Source organism: Salminus brasiliensis, chromosome 18 (assembly GCF_030463535.1).
Source record: "Salminus brasiliensis chromosome 18, fSalBra1.hap2, whole genome shotgun sequence".
NCBI classification, from domain to species: domain Eukaryota; kingdom Metazoa; phylum Chordata; class Actinopteri; order Characiformes; family Bryconidae; genus Salminus; species Salminus brasiliensis.
In genome coordinates, this window is record NC_132895.1 from 30,897,304 (window position 1) to 30,912,972 (window position 15,669).

Sequence of the window (15,669 nt, forward strand, 5' to 3'; positions counted from 1 at the left end):
AAATATTAAAAAATAAAATCAATAATTATTCATTTCAGTTTAAAAATGCTGAAGTTAAATAAAAATAAAAAACAAATAAGTACATAATTTAATATTTAATGCAAATGATTGTTAAGTTATGTATTTTTACATTATTTTGTTGTCACTGTTTAGAATAACACTAAATAAATATATAATTGTATAAATATAATTTATAATAATACATAATAAAACATAAACAATAATACAAATATTTAGGGTTAGTATTTATTGAAATTATTTTATAAAGCAGATGTTTACTTATATAATAATAATAATAATAATAATAACTATTATTATTATTATTATAATTATTATTATAACAATTATTATTATTATAAGACACATACATATCATCATCATCATCATCATTCTTATTATGGTTCTTGGTGTTCCTTTTCAAATCCAGTATTATAAAAAACATTGATTTCCTTAATTATGTAATACATTATTATTATTTATGTTTAATATTTTTCAATATGTAATATTATAAATATATGCTAGTGATGTATTTGTATCATTTATACATATTTCTTATATGTGTTACATCATCATGATTATTGTTGTTAAGCATACTACTACTACTGCTATTATTATTATTTTTATTATTTTTATTATTATTATTAATAATCCACTTGTTTAGTTTTAGATATCAGGTTTCATTGTTAAATTCCTTAATAATAGTAAATATTATATGATGTAGTTATTGTTTAAATAATAATTATTATATTGTTGTATCAAATATTAATGATCTATTTATTGTTATTATTATTATTATTATTATTATTATACTAGTATCATATTATGAGGTTTTGTAAAATTACACAGTTTTATTACTGAAATGAAATATGTTTGTCCTTTCATTTCGTGTGTGTGGTGATAGTGATAAAATATTATTATTATTATTATTATTATTAATAATAATATTTTTTTTCTCTCTCTAAATATAATCTATATAACTTTATACATCTATATGTCTAGACTCAGAATTACTGACCCTTTCAAATGAGGGTGGCCTTGCTTATGTGGCCAAATGCATACGCACTATGGGGCTATACGGGCACCAGCACAGCACCACGCCTCGAGTCACGCGGACCTCGCTTCACAACCTTTGAGCATTGCATCATATCTGAGGCATGAAGGATTAACCAGCGGCTTCTGTCCCAACTCTGGAAACCCCCCAGTCCCACGTAAACAAGCCCCCTGCGCTCTTATCGCTCATATCCAAGCTCATGCATTTACCTATTAATTCATCAATAGGAGGTGTGTTCAAGCAACCTCACCCCAAACACACACACACACACACACACTGAGGTCCGTCAGTGAGGGGGAAAAGGTGTATCCATCAGAGGTCTCTTCATGTTTGTGAAGGCAGAGGCCTAAATGAGATTACAGTGATTCAATTAAACTAATAGGTATAATAGCCAGGGGAAGGTCCGGTAAAGCAATTACAGCGACCTTAAGCCACTCCGGACCCTTCAGAACACAAACAGCCTGAAATACACACCGCCTGGCCACTTTATTAGAAACACCAGCCTTGTAGGTTCACTCTCTGGCCACTTTATTAGAAACACCAGCCTTGTAGGTTTAATTACTGGCCACTTTATTAGGAACACCTACCTTGTAGGTTTAATTACTGGACACTTTATTAGAAACACCTACCTTGTAGGTTTAATTACTGGACACTTTATTAGAAACACCTACCTTGTAGGTTTAATTACTGAACACTTTATTAGAAACACCTACTTTGACGTTTTAATTACTGGCCACTTTATTAGAAACACCTACCTTGTAGGTTCACTCTCTGGCCACTTTATTAGAAACACCAGCCTTGTAGGTTCACTCTCTAGCCACTTTATTAGAAACCCCTACTTTGAAGTTTTAATTACTGGCCACTTTATTAGAAACACCTACTTTGAAGTTTTAATTACTGGACACTTTATTAGAAACACCAGCCTTGTAGGTTTAATTACTGGACACTTTATTAGAAACACCTACCTTGTAGGTTCACTCTCTGGCCACTTTATTAGAAACCCCTACTTTGAAGTTTTAATTACTGGCCACTTTATTAGAAACACCTACTTTGAAGTTTTAATTACTGGACACTTTATTAGAAACACCTACTTTGACGTTTTAATTACTGGCCACTTTATTAGAAACACTAGCCTTGTGCTTCCACTCTCTAGCCACTTTATTAGGAACACCTACCTTGTAGGTTTAATTACTGGACACTTTATTAGAAACACGAATCATGTAGTTGTAATCACTGGCCACTTTATTAGAAACACCTACTAGGTTTAATTACTGGCCACTTTATTAGAAACACCAACCTTGTAGGTTCACTCTATGGCCACTTTATTAGAAACACCTACCTTGTAGGTTTAATCACTGGCCACTTTATTAGAAACACCAACCTTGTAGGTTCACTCTCTGGCCACTTTATTAGAAACCCCTACTTTGAAGTTTTAATTACTGGCCACTTTATTAGAAACACCTACTTTGAAGTTTTAATTACTGGACACTTTATTAGAAACACCAGCCTTGTGCTTCCACTCTCTGGCCACTTTATTAGAAACACCAGCCTTGTGCTTCCACTCTCTGGCCACTTTATTAGAAACACCTACCTTGTAGTTTTAATTACTGGCCACTTTATTAGAAACACCTACCTTGTAGGTTTAATCTCTGGCCAATTTATTAGAAACACCTACTTTGACGTTTTAATTACTGGACGCTTTATCAGAAACACTACCCATGTAGGTTTAATCTCTGGCCACTTTATTAGAAACACCTACTTTGACGTTTTAATTACTGGCCACTTTATTAGAAACACCTACTTTGAAGTTTTAATTACTGGCCACTTTATTAGAAACACCTACTTTGACGTTTTAATTACTGGGCGCTTTATCAGAAACACTACCCATGTAGGTTTAATCTCTGGCCACTTTATTAGAAACACCAGCCTTGTAGGTTTAATTACTGGACACTTTATTAGAAACACCTACCTTGTAGGTTCACTCTCTGGCCACTTTATTAGAAACCCCTACTTTGAAGTTTTAATTACTGGCCACTTTATTAGAAACACCTACTTTGAAGTTTTAATTACTGGCCACTTTATTAGAAACACCTACTTTAAAGTTTTAATTACTGGCCACTTTATTAGAAACACCTACCTTGTAGGTTTAATCTCTGGCCACTTTATTAGAAACACCTACTTTGACGTTTTAATTACTGGCCACTTTATTAGAAACACCTACTTTGAAGTTTTAATTACTGGCCACTTTATTAGAAACACCTACTTTGAAGTTTTAATTACTGGCCACTTTATTAGAAACACTAGCCTTGTGCTTCCACTCTCAAGCCACTTTATTAGGAACACCTACCTTGTAGGTTTAATCTCTGGCCACTTTATTGGAAACCCCTACCGCCTTGTGAAATCACTGCACGATCACTCCTGAGGTTGGAGCGCCTGGCTGACGTCAAACGGGCGCAAGCGCACCGTAAGCCCCGCCCCCCAAAAAGTTTTCCCCGAGCCGCTTCTCTCACTCATCTGACGGCGTGTCGGCGAAGCCACAGCTCCCGGTCTCCCCCCGTCAACTCCGTGGCGTTTTTGCTCGCCGGAATGGTGAAAACAGGATAACGAGGCAGTTCCCGAGCAGCTTTGGATGTGCTACCGAACCCTCCCCAGTCCGTTCCGTGGGCTTTTGTGCGCTGGGAGAGCTCGGAAGTTTGGGAGACGTCTGGGAAAACACTCCGTCCTGGGGTAGGCAGGAGCGGGCAGGCTGGCCAAGATGCTCGCGGTAAGAGGCGCGTGCACCAACACTGGCGGCGGTTAGCTGTAGTGCTAGATAGCTAACTATATATGGTGACAGGAGGAGCTGGGAATATGAATTAATGGTCATTTTTGTTCGAATTTCGCCTGGTTTTGGAGGTTATTGTTGGTCTGAGGTGTGTGGGGAAGTGTGCTTAATTGGAAAACGGACGAAATTCCTGGTTGGGGGTTATTTTGATCAATTTTTACAGCGAAAATGATAGTTTTGCACTTTATTTCTTTGTTAAAGGGCTTTTCGGGCGAAGTTATGGTTGTGTTGACGGTGTGTGTGTGTTTATCGTTAGCGGAAACCACAGTTTATCAAAACTTTCCCACAGGAACGAGGGTCAATTGGCTTGTTTTTGGAACTCTCCGTTCCACCTTAAATGGGGCAGCAGTTGCATTCGGGCGCCTGAGGCGCCCGAATGCAACTGCTGCCCCATTTAAGGTGGAACGGAGAGTTCCAAAAACAAGCGCTTTTTCCCACGAAGTTAAGTCTCCTAAACTCTCAAAATCCCCCCTAACACACGTTACTTTTTTTAAATTCCACCACAAAACACAAATAATAACCTTTCACAACTTTATTAACGTGATATTTATCGTTTATACGACCCCGCAAGTAGCTATCTATCTATCTATCTAACAAGTCCCGGCTGCACTGGTGTTTTCCAATTGCCTCATTAACGTTAGCCACCGTTAGCTATCAAGAACAAGTGCAAACAGACCTCCTTACATGGGTTCTAAAAGGCCCTAGGAACCACTAATGGTGACCTAGAACATTGCTATATACTGTAAATAGGGCTCCTGGTCATTTGTATGTAACCGGGTATTGGAGTTTGGCTCCGCCTACTAATTCAAGTTCTAGGTTTTTATGAGGTCACAAAAGTCAGGTTCTTTACATGTGCATGGATACCTAATTGAGGTTCTAGGTTTAAATGAGGCTAGAGACCAACTTGTTTACGTGGATATGGGTTTATAAGTTTGGCTCCGCCTATTTATCGAAGTTCTGGGTTTTTGTGAGGTCACAAAAGTTGGCTCATTTACGTTTACTTTGATACAGCAGTTTGGCTCCGCCTATTTATCGAAGTTCTAGGGTTTTATGAGGTCATAAGACCATCTTGTTTACATTTACATTGATACAGGAGTTTGGCTCCGCCTATTTATCAGAGTTCTAGAGTTTTATGAGGTCACAAGACCAACTTGTTTACATTTACATTGATACAGGAGTTTGGCTCCGCCTACTAATTGAAGTTCTAGGGTTTTATGAGGTCACAAGACCAACTTGTTTACATTTACATTGATACAAGAGTTTGGCTCCACCTATTTATGGAAGTTCTAGGGTTTTATGAGGTCACAAAACCAACTCATTTACATATAGAATTGTATAGAAGTTTGGATCCACCTACTCCTTCTGCGTTTTTGTGAGGTCACATAAACCAACTCTATGACTTTACATATAACTGGGTACAGTGATGTGGCTCCGCCCACTAATTAACAAATTATCAATTTTTGTGAGGTCATGTAAACCAACTCATTTACGTATACCAGCGTATAGAAGTTCGGCTCCACCTACTCATTGAAGTTGCACATTTTTGAGCGGTCAAGACTAACTTGGATAGGCTCCGCCTACTAATCACAGTTGTTGTTTTTTGTGAAGTCATAAAAGCCAGGTTGTTTAGATGTACATGGACACAGTAGTTTGGCTCCGCCTATGTAATTAAAGTTCTACATTATGAGGTCACAAAAGCCAACTCATTTCCATAAACCTGGGTACAGAAGTTTGGCTCCGCCCACTCATCAAGAATAAGACATTTTTGCGAGGTCACATAAACCAACTCCTTTACATTAAACTGGGTACAGTGGTGTGGCTCCGCCCACTCACACTGAAGTTATCTGGAGTGTTTTTTAAGCAGGGCTGCTTTCATAGTGAGGCCGTAAACAGGGCAGCCAATCGGACCGGGACGTATTTCCATAACCATCAACAAAAACAGGCCGTGACGGATTTATATACGACGGATACGGGCCGTCCTGCCGAGCCGCGGTGAGTTATTTGGAGTGACTGTCCTGAGAAAAGCCTCACCATGTTGACATGTGGTCGCGTCTCGCTGTAGGTCCAGCAGCCTGTGGCAGGAACCGTGCTCATACCTGGCACCACCACACTGCAGTCTCTTCAGTCCAGGCCCTCCCGTGACAAACGGGCTGGCCCCAGCCTGCTGCTTTCACACACCTCAGATGTGGAGAGGGGTGCTTTTTCAGAGAAAGGATGCCAGTGTGAGCTTTATTCCGCGCTGAAAGAGCCATTCACGGCTCCTCTGTTGGTTTTTCCAGCCGAGCTCTGCCAAACGCCGCCACCATAAATACGCTCCACACACACAGTCCTGCCGCACACCTTCCGAAAAAGCCACCCCCCCCCTCGGGCCGGAGCCAGAGTCGTCTGCTTTTTGCGAGTGTCGCCTTAAAGGAGCGCCTTAAAAAACAACTGGTTACCTCTGTTACTGGTTTCCTGCCCAAAAACACCAAACATCGGTCAATCGGCCCAATATATCCGGTCGCCACTCTCCGTTTCCACCCATGATTGGTGGTATTGGTTCACCTACAGTGAACGTCCACATAATATGTAGGTTATATATAAACCCATGTCTCCCAGTTATCGGTACTGGCCCAATATATCGGTAGCGATGGTCAGCCCAAAAATACCACAGCAGTCGACCCCTGCAGTAAATATCAGCCCAATATATCGATAATTTGACTCCTTGTCTACCGATGATTGATTGGTATCGGCCCAAAAGCACCACATCTCATTCGACCCCTGCGAAAAACCTTGGCCCGATATATTGCTTTTGGTGTTTTGCTGTTGGTATTGGGCCAAAACAAAACCCTCATATTACCCCAATATATCAGGTATTGCTCTCTTTGTCTACCAATATCCGGCACTGGCCGACGCCTTCAATAAGCATCGGTCAAATGTATCGGTTCTGTCCACCCGTAATTGGTATCGGGCCAAAATAAAAAAGCGCATATCTGTCGACACCTACAATAAATATCGTCCCAAAAGATCAGTTGTTACTCTGCTTGTCTAACTGTATTCAATACTGCCCCCCCCCCCCCCCCCCAATAAATATACTAAAGATATTCATCAAATATTGGTTAATTAGTTAATCATCTTCTATGACTGGTATCGGGCCAATATATCAAGTTGTGTCCATCCAGAACTGGTATCGGGCCAAAAAAAAAGAATATTGACCCGGTAGATCAGTTATGGCTCTTCTTTCAGTTATTTTTTTTTTCTTCGCTGATCAGTTGACCCCTACAATGAATATCGGCCCAATATGTGGGGTTATCCGCCTCCCTGTGTGCCGATTATCGGTGTCGGCCTAGTAGAACACACATTGGTCGATTCGTACAGTGAATGTTGGCCAAATGTGTCCGATAAGGACATCCTTGTCGGAAACCACATAAGCGAGTCGTCTTAGACCTTACTGAGCCAGGCAGGCTGGTCTGGCTGTGAGGTTAGCGCCGTGCTGATTGCTGACCTATAAGCTTCCATTCCTTGTTAGCCACGTTAGCCTCGTAGATCCAGAGCAAAACTGGAGGAGCTAAACTTGGCTGGTCGACGACCCTGGAGTCATATGGGGGGAGGGAACATATCTTTTGAGATTTAAAGCTCAGCATTTCCTCATTAGCAGCTTCTCTCGCTCGCCCCCCTAACCCCCCCCCTCCCCGAAGTCCAGAGCGGTCAGATAGTCCGAGCTGAGAGACAGGCGAGCCGCGCGCCGCCGCTCATCCCACGCTGTTTATTGAAAGGGAATAGCTGGGATTGTTTGGCCTGTCGGTGTTTATGCTGAGTGTAAACTGTGCTGGGCTGTGTGTCGGCCGGTTGCTATGATGGAAGGTCCGTCCCGGGCCGGGCCGGATCGCTCCCGCATTCCCGAGCGGATGAGAAAGGAGGGGTGGGGGCAGGGGAGGGGGAGGGCGGGAAGGGGGGTGCTGCAGAACTGTGCCGCTCCTATTGTAAACTTCCTGTCAGCGCAGATGTTAGTGACAGAAATCAGAGCTCTGTATACAATTCCCACCCACACACACACACACACACACACACACACACACACACAGCGCTGTCGATGCAATCGAGAACAAAGTCTTCAAAAGCTTGCATGCGCCTCTCTTTCTCACCGCTCTGTAACTTTGTTTGTGTGTCTCTCTCTCTCTCTCTCTCTTTCCAACACACACACACACACACACACACACACACACACACACACACTTTAGATGCAATCAAGAACTGGGCCCCCAAAAAGCTCATATTTCTCTCTGTCTCTTTTACTGTCAGTCTCTCTATCCCTTTCCATTCTCTCTCTCTCCACACACACACACACACACACACACACACACACACACACACACACACACAGCTGTTCATTCCCTCTCTGTCTTTTTTTCTCTCACCTCTGTTCTGTTCCCAGCTCTTTCACACACGCGCGCACACACACACACACTCTCTCCTAGGCCGATGTTATCAGGGGCTCTCTCCGGGGTGTGGGCATGGACAGGAAGTGTGTTCTGTATCTCTTAAATCCAAACAGAGCGAGTGTTTTTTTTCGCTGCTTAGGATTCCAGAAGAAAGCCCTCCGCCGCCCCCCCACTCGTTAACGGCCCCTCCCACCTCATTTCTGACATCCCCTGTTTATAAAGCTGCGTCTGGGGGGGGTTCGCTGCGCTGGTTTGGGGAGCAGATATATGTGATGCAATCAGAGGACATCCATTACCAGAGCGGTCAGGTGTGTGTGTGTGTGTGTGTGTGTGTGTGTGTGTGTGTGTGTGTGTGAGATGTAGTGGACGTGACCCGCGGTGGAATAGGGAGTAATTTGGGGTCATTAAGCATGTTTACAGAGGGAGGATGCCTCACCCAGCCTGCGCCCCTCAGAAGCTCTTATCTGTGTAGATAATACCCCCCCCCCCTCACTTTTATCCACCAGAGTGTCCTGTACACACACACACACACTCACACACACACACACACACACACACACACACACACTCACACGGCGGACCTGTTGAACTTGAGCTCTGGTTGAAAGTAAGTCCTGACCCATCCCGAACACCCCCACTGATATCAGTAGTAATGGCTAAAGGGGGCCGTGAGATGTGACCTCATTGGTTAATATGATTGTGCCCCGCCCCCTGGTGCAGGGTGTTGTCATAACGTTCTTCAGTGAAACTGAGCTTTGCTGACTAATGATTCGCAGGTCTCACCTTCATAAGTAGTCTATATGTTGGAGCTGTGGAGGGGGAGGTAACTATAAAGCTTAGCAATTCTGAGGGGCCCAAGCACCAATTACTGCAGTCCTATTATCACCTCTGCATTTTCTTCTCTACACATAATATGTTTGTTTTGTGTGTTAGAACACACAACCACATACCTCCACCATGGCAGAGCTTCCAGCTTTTTGCTAGAAGGTCATTAGTTTGAATCCTGGCAGCCAGCAATGCTGCAGGCAATTGTAATTATCACCAGACATCACCAGTGACCTTTTCACCAATACAAAAAAAAAAAAAAAAACCCGTGATATCAGTATCAACCAATGTTATCAGCCAAAATATGCATTGGTTAGACCCTCATTTTTAATTCAGAAAAAAGGAATCTCCTTTTTTAAAATGATACGACACAATACACCGTGTTTAATCTGAGCAGGGATCCGAACTAACAAGGTTCAAAAACTGGATGGATTGGATTTCGGGTTTATGCAGTATATGCAGCGTTTTTTTGTAATCATTGCAATTGCCATTAGTCAGCTATGAGTCTCTTTTTCTTTAAATAATAACAATAAATAAAAGTCTAAAGTTTAATTTCTAATTAATAATAATTAAAAGTATTTAAATAATAATGATATAGTTTTATGCTGGTGGTGTCGGGTGGTGTTTACTGTTTATTATCCTTTTCATATTAGATTTGTGATCAGATCTCGTCTTTCTTGTGATATATTGGTCGACTGCTAGTAGTGGTTGATATTGTCGGTTATGTTTTTAGAATATTTGAATGTTTTCTGCTGTTTATGTGAGATAAAGTGTAACGATGATTTACAAACTATTGGAATATAAAAATATCCATCTAAAATAATGTGGATTAGTGTTGCGATGGAATGAGATTTTATTGGTATTATAAATATCACAATTTTACGCAATTTCACGAATCTACTTCATTTTACTACTACAGTTACTTTGACTCTTAAAGAAATGCAAACTTAAGGTTGTTTTAATGGTTTTTACTGTAATTAAAACTTTTAATATAAGCATAGATAAGTCTTTTTGAAAATACAATAAATAATATAATGAATATTTTGTATTCAGGTTATGATTATTTTCATTATGGATTAATCTTCTAATTCTTTTCTACATGAATTGATTGACAGTTTGGTTTATTACTCTGAAAATAGTACAAAATGCCGTTCATGTACACAGAATGATAATAATGAAGTTTCATGGTGTATCTAAAAACGGTATACCACTGATACCCTACTGTCTGTATTATCGGTATTGGAAATTTAAATCTAGTAATATTAATATCTGCTGCAAAATGTTTGTATCGGGCGGCCCTTAGGTTATCATACCCACGTTAAGTTTGTGTTATTGTGAGCTTGTGCTTTCTGACATTGTTCTTTCTGCCCCCCCATCCTGAACGTCCTGTGCTTCTAGGCGCAGTGAGAAGCGCTCAGCATCTCCGCTGCTTTGAATAGGCCGTAACTCTAGAGCCGAGCTCTTCACGTTTGGCTTTTGTCCTGTTCAAAGCGTCAGGCGGAGGAGGGATTGTCTGTCAGCGTTGGTCATTAGAAGAGCTGCCACACCCTTCATTCAAGCGTGTTACAGATATGGACAGTGCACCTGTTGTTCAGGTAGTGTGATGGTAGTTTAGCGAGAGTGTGTGTGTGTGTGTGTGTGTAAGAGTATTTTCCATTTTGATTCATGATTTCCTCTCCTTCAAAACATAAACCCTCTCTTTGCCTGTTGTTGAGGCGAGCCGTGGATTTATGTATTAGGTATTGAACGTAGACTTCAGCAACACAAATAAAGTAAGGTGTGTTCAGGACGAGTCCTGCAGGTGTTGATCTTGTGTGGCGGGTTAAATAGAGCTGAAAGCTTTTAATCTTTAGCCAAAGAAAAATGTAAACATGAAATTTTACTTGTTACAAATGGATTTTGACCAAATCTTGACAGTTTATTAGCAGAAAGTTTGTGGTATATTGGTCGACTGCTAGTAGTGGATGATGTTTGTTTTTATAGAATTTTAATGTTTTCTGCTGTTTATGTGAAGTAAAGTGTAACGATGATTAACGAAAACTATTGGAATATAAGAATGTCAATCTAAAATAGTATCTGTGGATTAGTGTTGTGATGGAATGACATTTTATTGGTATGCTAACCAGCTCGGAAAATATCAGTTTTGCACAATTTCACAATTGTACTTCATATTATTACTAGTTACTTTAGTTACTTTGACCCTTAAAGAAATGCAAACATAAGGTTGCCCAAAGAAAAATGTAAACATGAAAGTTTACTTACAAAATTTCTGACAGTTTATTAGCAGAAAGTTTGAATTCAGTTAATTTTTATGGGATGTTGTTGATGTAAAATGTTAGAAATTGATTTGAACCTGTAATAAGTTCAATTTTAGTCTGATTTTAATTTGTGCATTTTAACATTTGAAATTGAAGTTTTACATATTAAGTTTTCCTTCAAACCACTTTAGTACAAACGTTGATTCTAACATTTTCTAGTTTTCTAGTAAAATATTTTTTATCTATTATGTAACTAGTAATAACTCCGATTCTGCAGGTAAAAAAGTAATTCCTATGTTATCTTTAGTATTTGAAGTAAAAAAGTTTAGAAAAGTGACGTGGGTTACATAACTAAAATAAGAGAGAAAAAATTGGGTCAATTTTTGATTTTAAAATGACATGGGTTGGATAATTGGACAACCACAAATTAAAGCGTAAGCTGTAGTTATTATTGTTTTTGTTGTACTTCTAAAAATGTTTGTAACTGAGGAACTGTGGCATAAAAAGCTAAAATGTTTTTCCATAAAGTAGTGTCATATTTTTTTTTTTATGTAATTATTGTTGGTCAGTGTTTAACCCTGTCCCTGGTGAAACTTCTCCTTGATTAAACACGGTTATTAACTGTTACCTTACGCATCCGAAACTAGTTCCTCCGCTTGACTGCGTATCCCGCCACCTAGCCGATGACTAATTTCCATTAATCACGGATTCTGTCGTCTCCATATATCAGGGATTACTCCACCTCATTCCAGCAGGATTTGTGTTTTATTCTTCTCTGGCTTCACTAAGCTGCCGAGCGCATTCCCCGTATTCAGCATCGAGCCTCCACCTTGTGTGAGAGATGGGAATGGTATGCGGCACAAAGGTCATGGATGTCTGATCCCGAGTCAGTAGCTAATGGTATTAGGCAGCACTCCACAGCAGTGGGGTTGGAGCTTTGAGGGGGGGGGGTCCAAGTGTTGTAACAAAACTGTGAGTAATAGTGTGACTGAGTCAGTAATGTTTACTTTGGCTGAATTATGCAAATGTCCTGATTCATCAAAACACCTCCAGAAACTCTGTGCCAGACTGGTGATTTATGTCGTACCTAAATGTCTGATTCCAGGTCAGCGGTTAAAATTGACATTAATTCTTTTACTTGCTGTTCTCAAAAGGAAGAACATCCACTGTCTGATTTCTTGGCAATTGCATGGGAATCCGAGGCTAACGTGCAAAGTTTTCAGTCCCTAACTGTTTTCCTACACGTCTGATCATAGATGCTGGGTCTAATTCCAGGTCAGCAGCACAAAGTCTTTTGCTGTCTGATCTCAAAAATAATAGAAGCTGCTTCCCAATTCGATGGCAGTGGCTAATGCACAAGGTATGAGGTTAGACGTCCGATCTATGATCAGACGTGCAGGATAACACAAGGTATGGAACCTTGTGTTATCCTGCACGTCTGATCATAGATCGGATGTATAATGCCAAATCGGTGACTAAATACCATGGTGGGTCTAATTCCAGGTCAGCAGCACAACGCCTCTTGCTGTCTGATCTCAAAAATAATAGCAGCTACTTCCCAATTCCAGCGCAATTGTGTTAACCTGCACATCTGATCATAGATCGGATGTATAATGCCAAATCGGTGACTAAATACCACGGTGGGTCTAATTCCAGGTCAGCAGCACAACGTCTCTTGCTGTCTGATCTCAAAAACTAATAGCAGCTACTTCCCAATTCGATGGCAGTGGCAAATGCGCAAGGTATGCGGTCCATACCCTGTGTTATCCTGCACGTCTGATCATAGATCGGACGTATAATGCCAAATTGGTGACTAATGGAGAGGATGGGTTGTGTATTTTAAAGAAGTCATTAATGTCTGATTCCAGGTCGGCAGCACAAAGTCTTTTGCTGTCTAATCTCAAAAATAATAGCAGCTACTTCCTAATTCCAGCGCAATTGTGTTAACCTGCACATCTGATCATAGATCGGATGTATAATGCCAAATCGGTGACTAAATACCACGGTGGGTCTAATTCCAGGTCAGCAGCACAACGTCTCTTGCTGTCTGATCTCAAAAACTAATAGCAGCTACTTCCCAATTCGATGGCAGTGGCAAATGCGCAAGGTATGCGGTCCATACCCTGTGTTATCCTGCACGTCTGATCATAGATCGGACGTATAATGCCAAATTGGTGACTAATAGAGATGATGTTGTATATCTTAAGTAAGATAAGATAACCCTTTATTAGTCCCGCAGTGGGGAAATTCTCAATTCTCAAGTAAGTCATTAATGTCTGATTCCAGGTCAGCAGCACAAAGTCTTTTGCTGTCTGATCTCAAAAACTAATTAATTGTGTTAACCTGCACATCTGATCATAGATCGGACATAATCTGTTGTGCATCTAAATAAATCCAGCCCAAATAAGGCTGTCTGATCTCGACAGCAGTAGTTACCTCTGTCTGATTCCATGGCATTAGCTGATGCCGAAGGTTTACAGTCCCTAACCGTGCAGCACAGCGCTCCTGACCGTCTGAGCGCAGATCGGACGCAGCTTCTTTAAGGCTCTGGCATTTTTACAGACGTCCGTCAGCTCATCGGGCTGCGCGGGCTAAGCGGGCTGTTTGTGTTTCCGTTGCTAAGGTGCCGAGGTGCTACAGGAGAGCGAAGTAGGAAGAATCGGGAATGGAAAGTGTCATTAAACGCTCCAGAGTCGGGCCCTTTTCTCCGGCTCGCCGGTGCCATCGGTCCGATTAGCAGGCAGCGCTCTGGAGTCCTTCGAGGTGGCTTCCAGTAAAGCCGCCTTTTGAAGGCCGTTGAAAGCGCGCACAGCCTTTTGTAAGACTTGCCGTGTCATTACCCCCGCTGAAGAAGCCGACAGGGGAGCACTTTGATCTCTGACTCATCCTGGGAATATTTATTCCCCCCCCTCCTCGAGCTTCCCACTCCGCGCCTCTATGGAGACGCTCATAAACACGGCAAACTTTTTAGGAGCTGATTTTCTTTTCATTCTTTCTTTTTTTTTTTGATTGAATTGGTGACTGTTCCCTAGAAGTCAAGGTTTCCAGCCCTCCCCTCCTGTCCTCACACTCGGACAGACTCGGAATCTCTCCCAGTGTCTGATCTCATCAGCTTAGCATGTTTTTATCTCACCTAATGAAGTTCCCACTCCTCTCTCGGCTTCCAAATTCAATGTTCTCCAGTTAAGTGAGTTTGAACTGTCTTTAATGAGCCACGCGAAGCCGGCCATCTAAGATCGTCAGGAGCCGGGAGAAGGAATTTAAATTGAAGCGAAAGGGATGGCATTAGCTGGACGTTTGGACGTCTGGACGCTTTTAGACTTCTTATGATGGAACACAAGAAAGACCACAGATTAGAGCTGTAGAAGCAGCGAAAAGTAGGCTGTGTTGCTCAAACCTACTACCCCACAGTAGGCCGGGGCTGCTAAACGCTTTTCATTGAAAGTAAAAATGGTTCCAACCTTGGGAACCCTGACGTCTGGCTTCGAAAGTGGCCCAACATTCCGGTTTACTTCTAGGAATTAGTCCAATCTGTCTACTAATTAATCTTCCCACAACATCCAGCGCATCCTTAAAATGCAGGACTTTTCCCTTGCAGGAAAAGAGCTCACTCTGGGTGGGTCATTACAGATGGACAGCACTTCGAAGCTGTTCACACATACATCCATGTTACTTACTATCCAAACCCACCAGTGAGAGTGTTACCAGTGAAAATGTTGATGAAAAAACTTTTTCTACAGGGACTATTTTTTTGTGCTGCACCATGTGTATCCCTCCACCCTGAATGGATTCTATTTGGATCTATGCTAAAACGGTGTCCTGGCGTGTTTGTATAACCAAACATTTGGTGTAATGCTTTTTTTTGTAAGGGAGCGTGCGACGGCGCTGCGCTTTTCGGACGTCTGGTTCCATTGAGCGCCATTGTGAGTAATTCCGATCAGATGACTTTCTCTAGAACGGAGCGTTTCACACCAAATCCGCTCTGTGTGAGTTGGTTTGCATATTAAAGAGCACGTTGTCGGGCAGTGTTGAGTGGCTGGTGAAGTTCCCCTTTAACGCCCCTATTGGTTATATTATATAATGGTCACCTCAGTTCAGTAGTGTTAGAAGCGAAGGCCGGTCGGTAAATCCTATGGTGCTTTCCACTGATGTCGGGCCGACACAGACACCCAGCCTTACTGATGCGCCATCTCAGCGCAAGCACAATGGTGTGGGCTTGCTCTCGCGCTCACTCCCCAATTTCTTTTTTTGTTTTTTTGCGCCGCGAGTGCGGTTTTACACAGGAAGTGC

The 15,669-nt window shown here is 41.6% G+C and overlaps 1 protein-coding gene across 1 annotated transcript in view; it reads left to right on the forward strand.

Annotated features, from left to right (window-relative positions):
• The first annotated feature begins 3,576 nt into the window (after positions 1-3,576).
• Positions 3,577-15,669, forward strand: part of tnfrsfa (tumor necrosis factor receptor superfamily, member a) — a 39,946-nt gene continuing 27,853 nt past the window's right edge. The window contains exon 1 of the mRNA XM_072662263.1: positions 3,577-3,815. Within this exon, the coding sequence (XP_072518364.1) occupies positions 3,807-3,815 (9 nt within the window). The 5' untranslated portion in view covers positions 3,577-3,806. The remainder of the gene's footprint in view (positions 3,816-15,669) is intronic.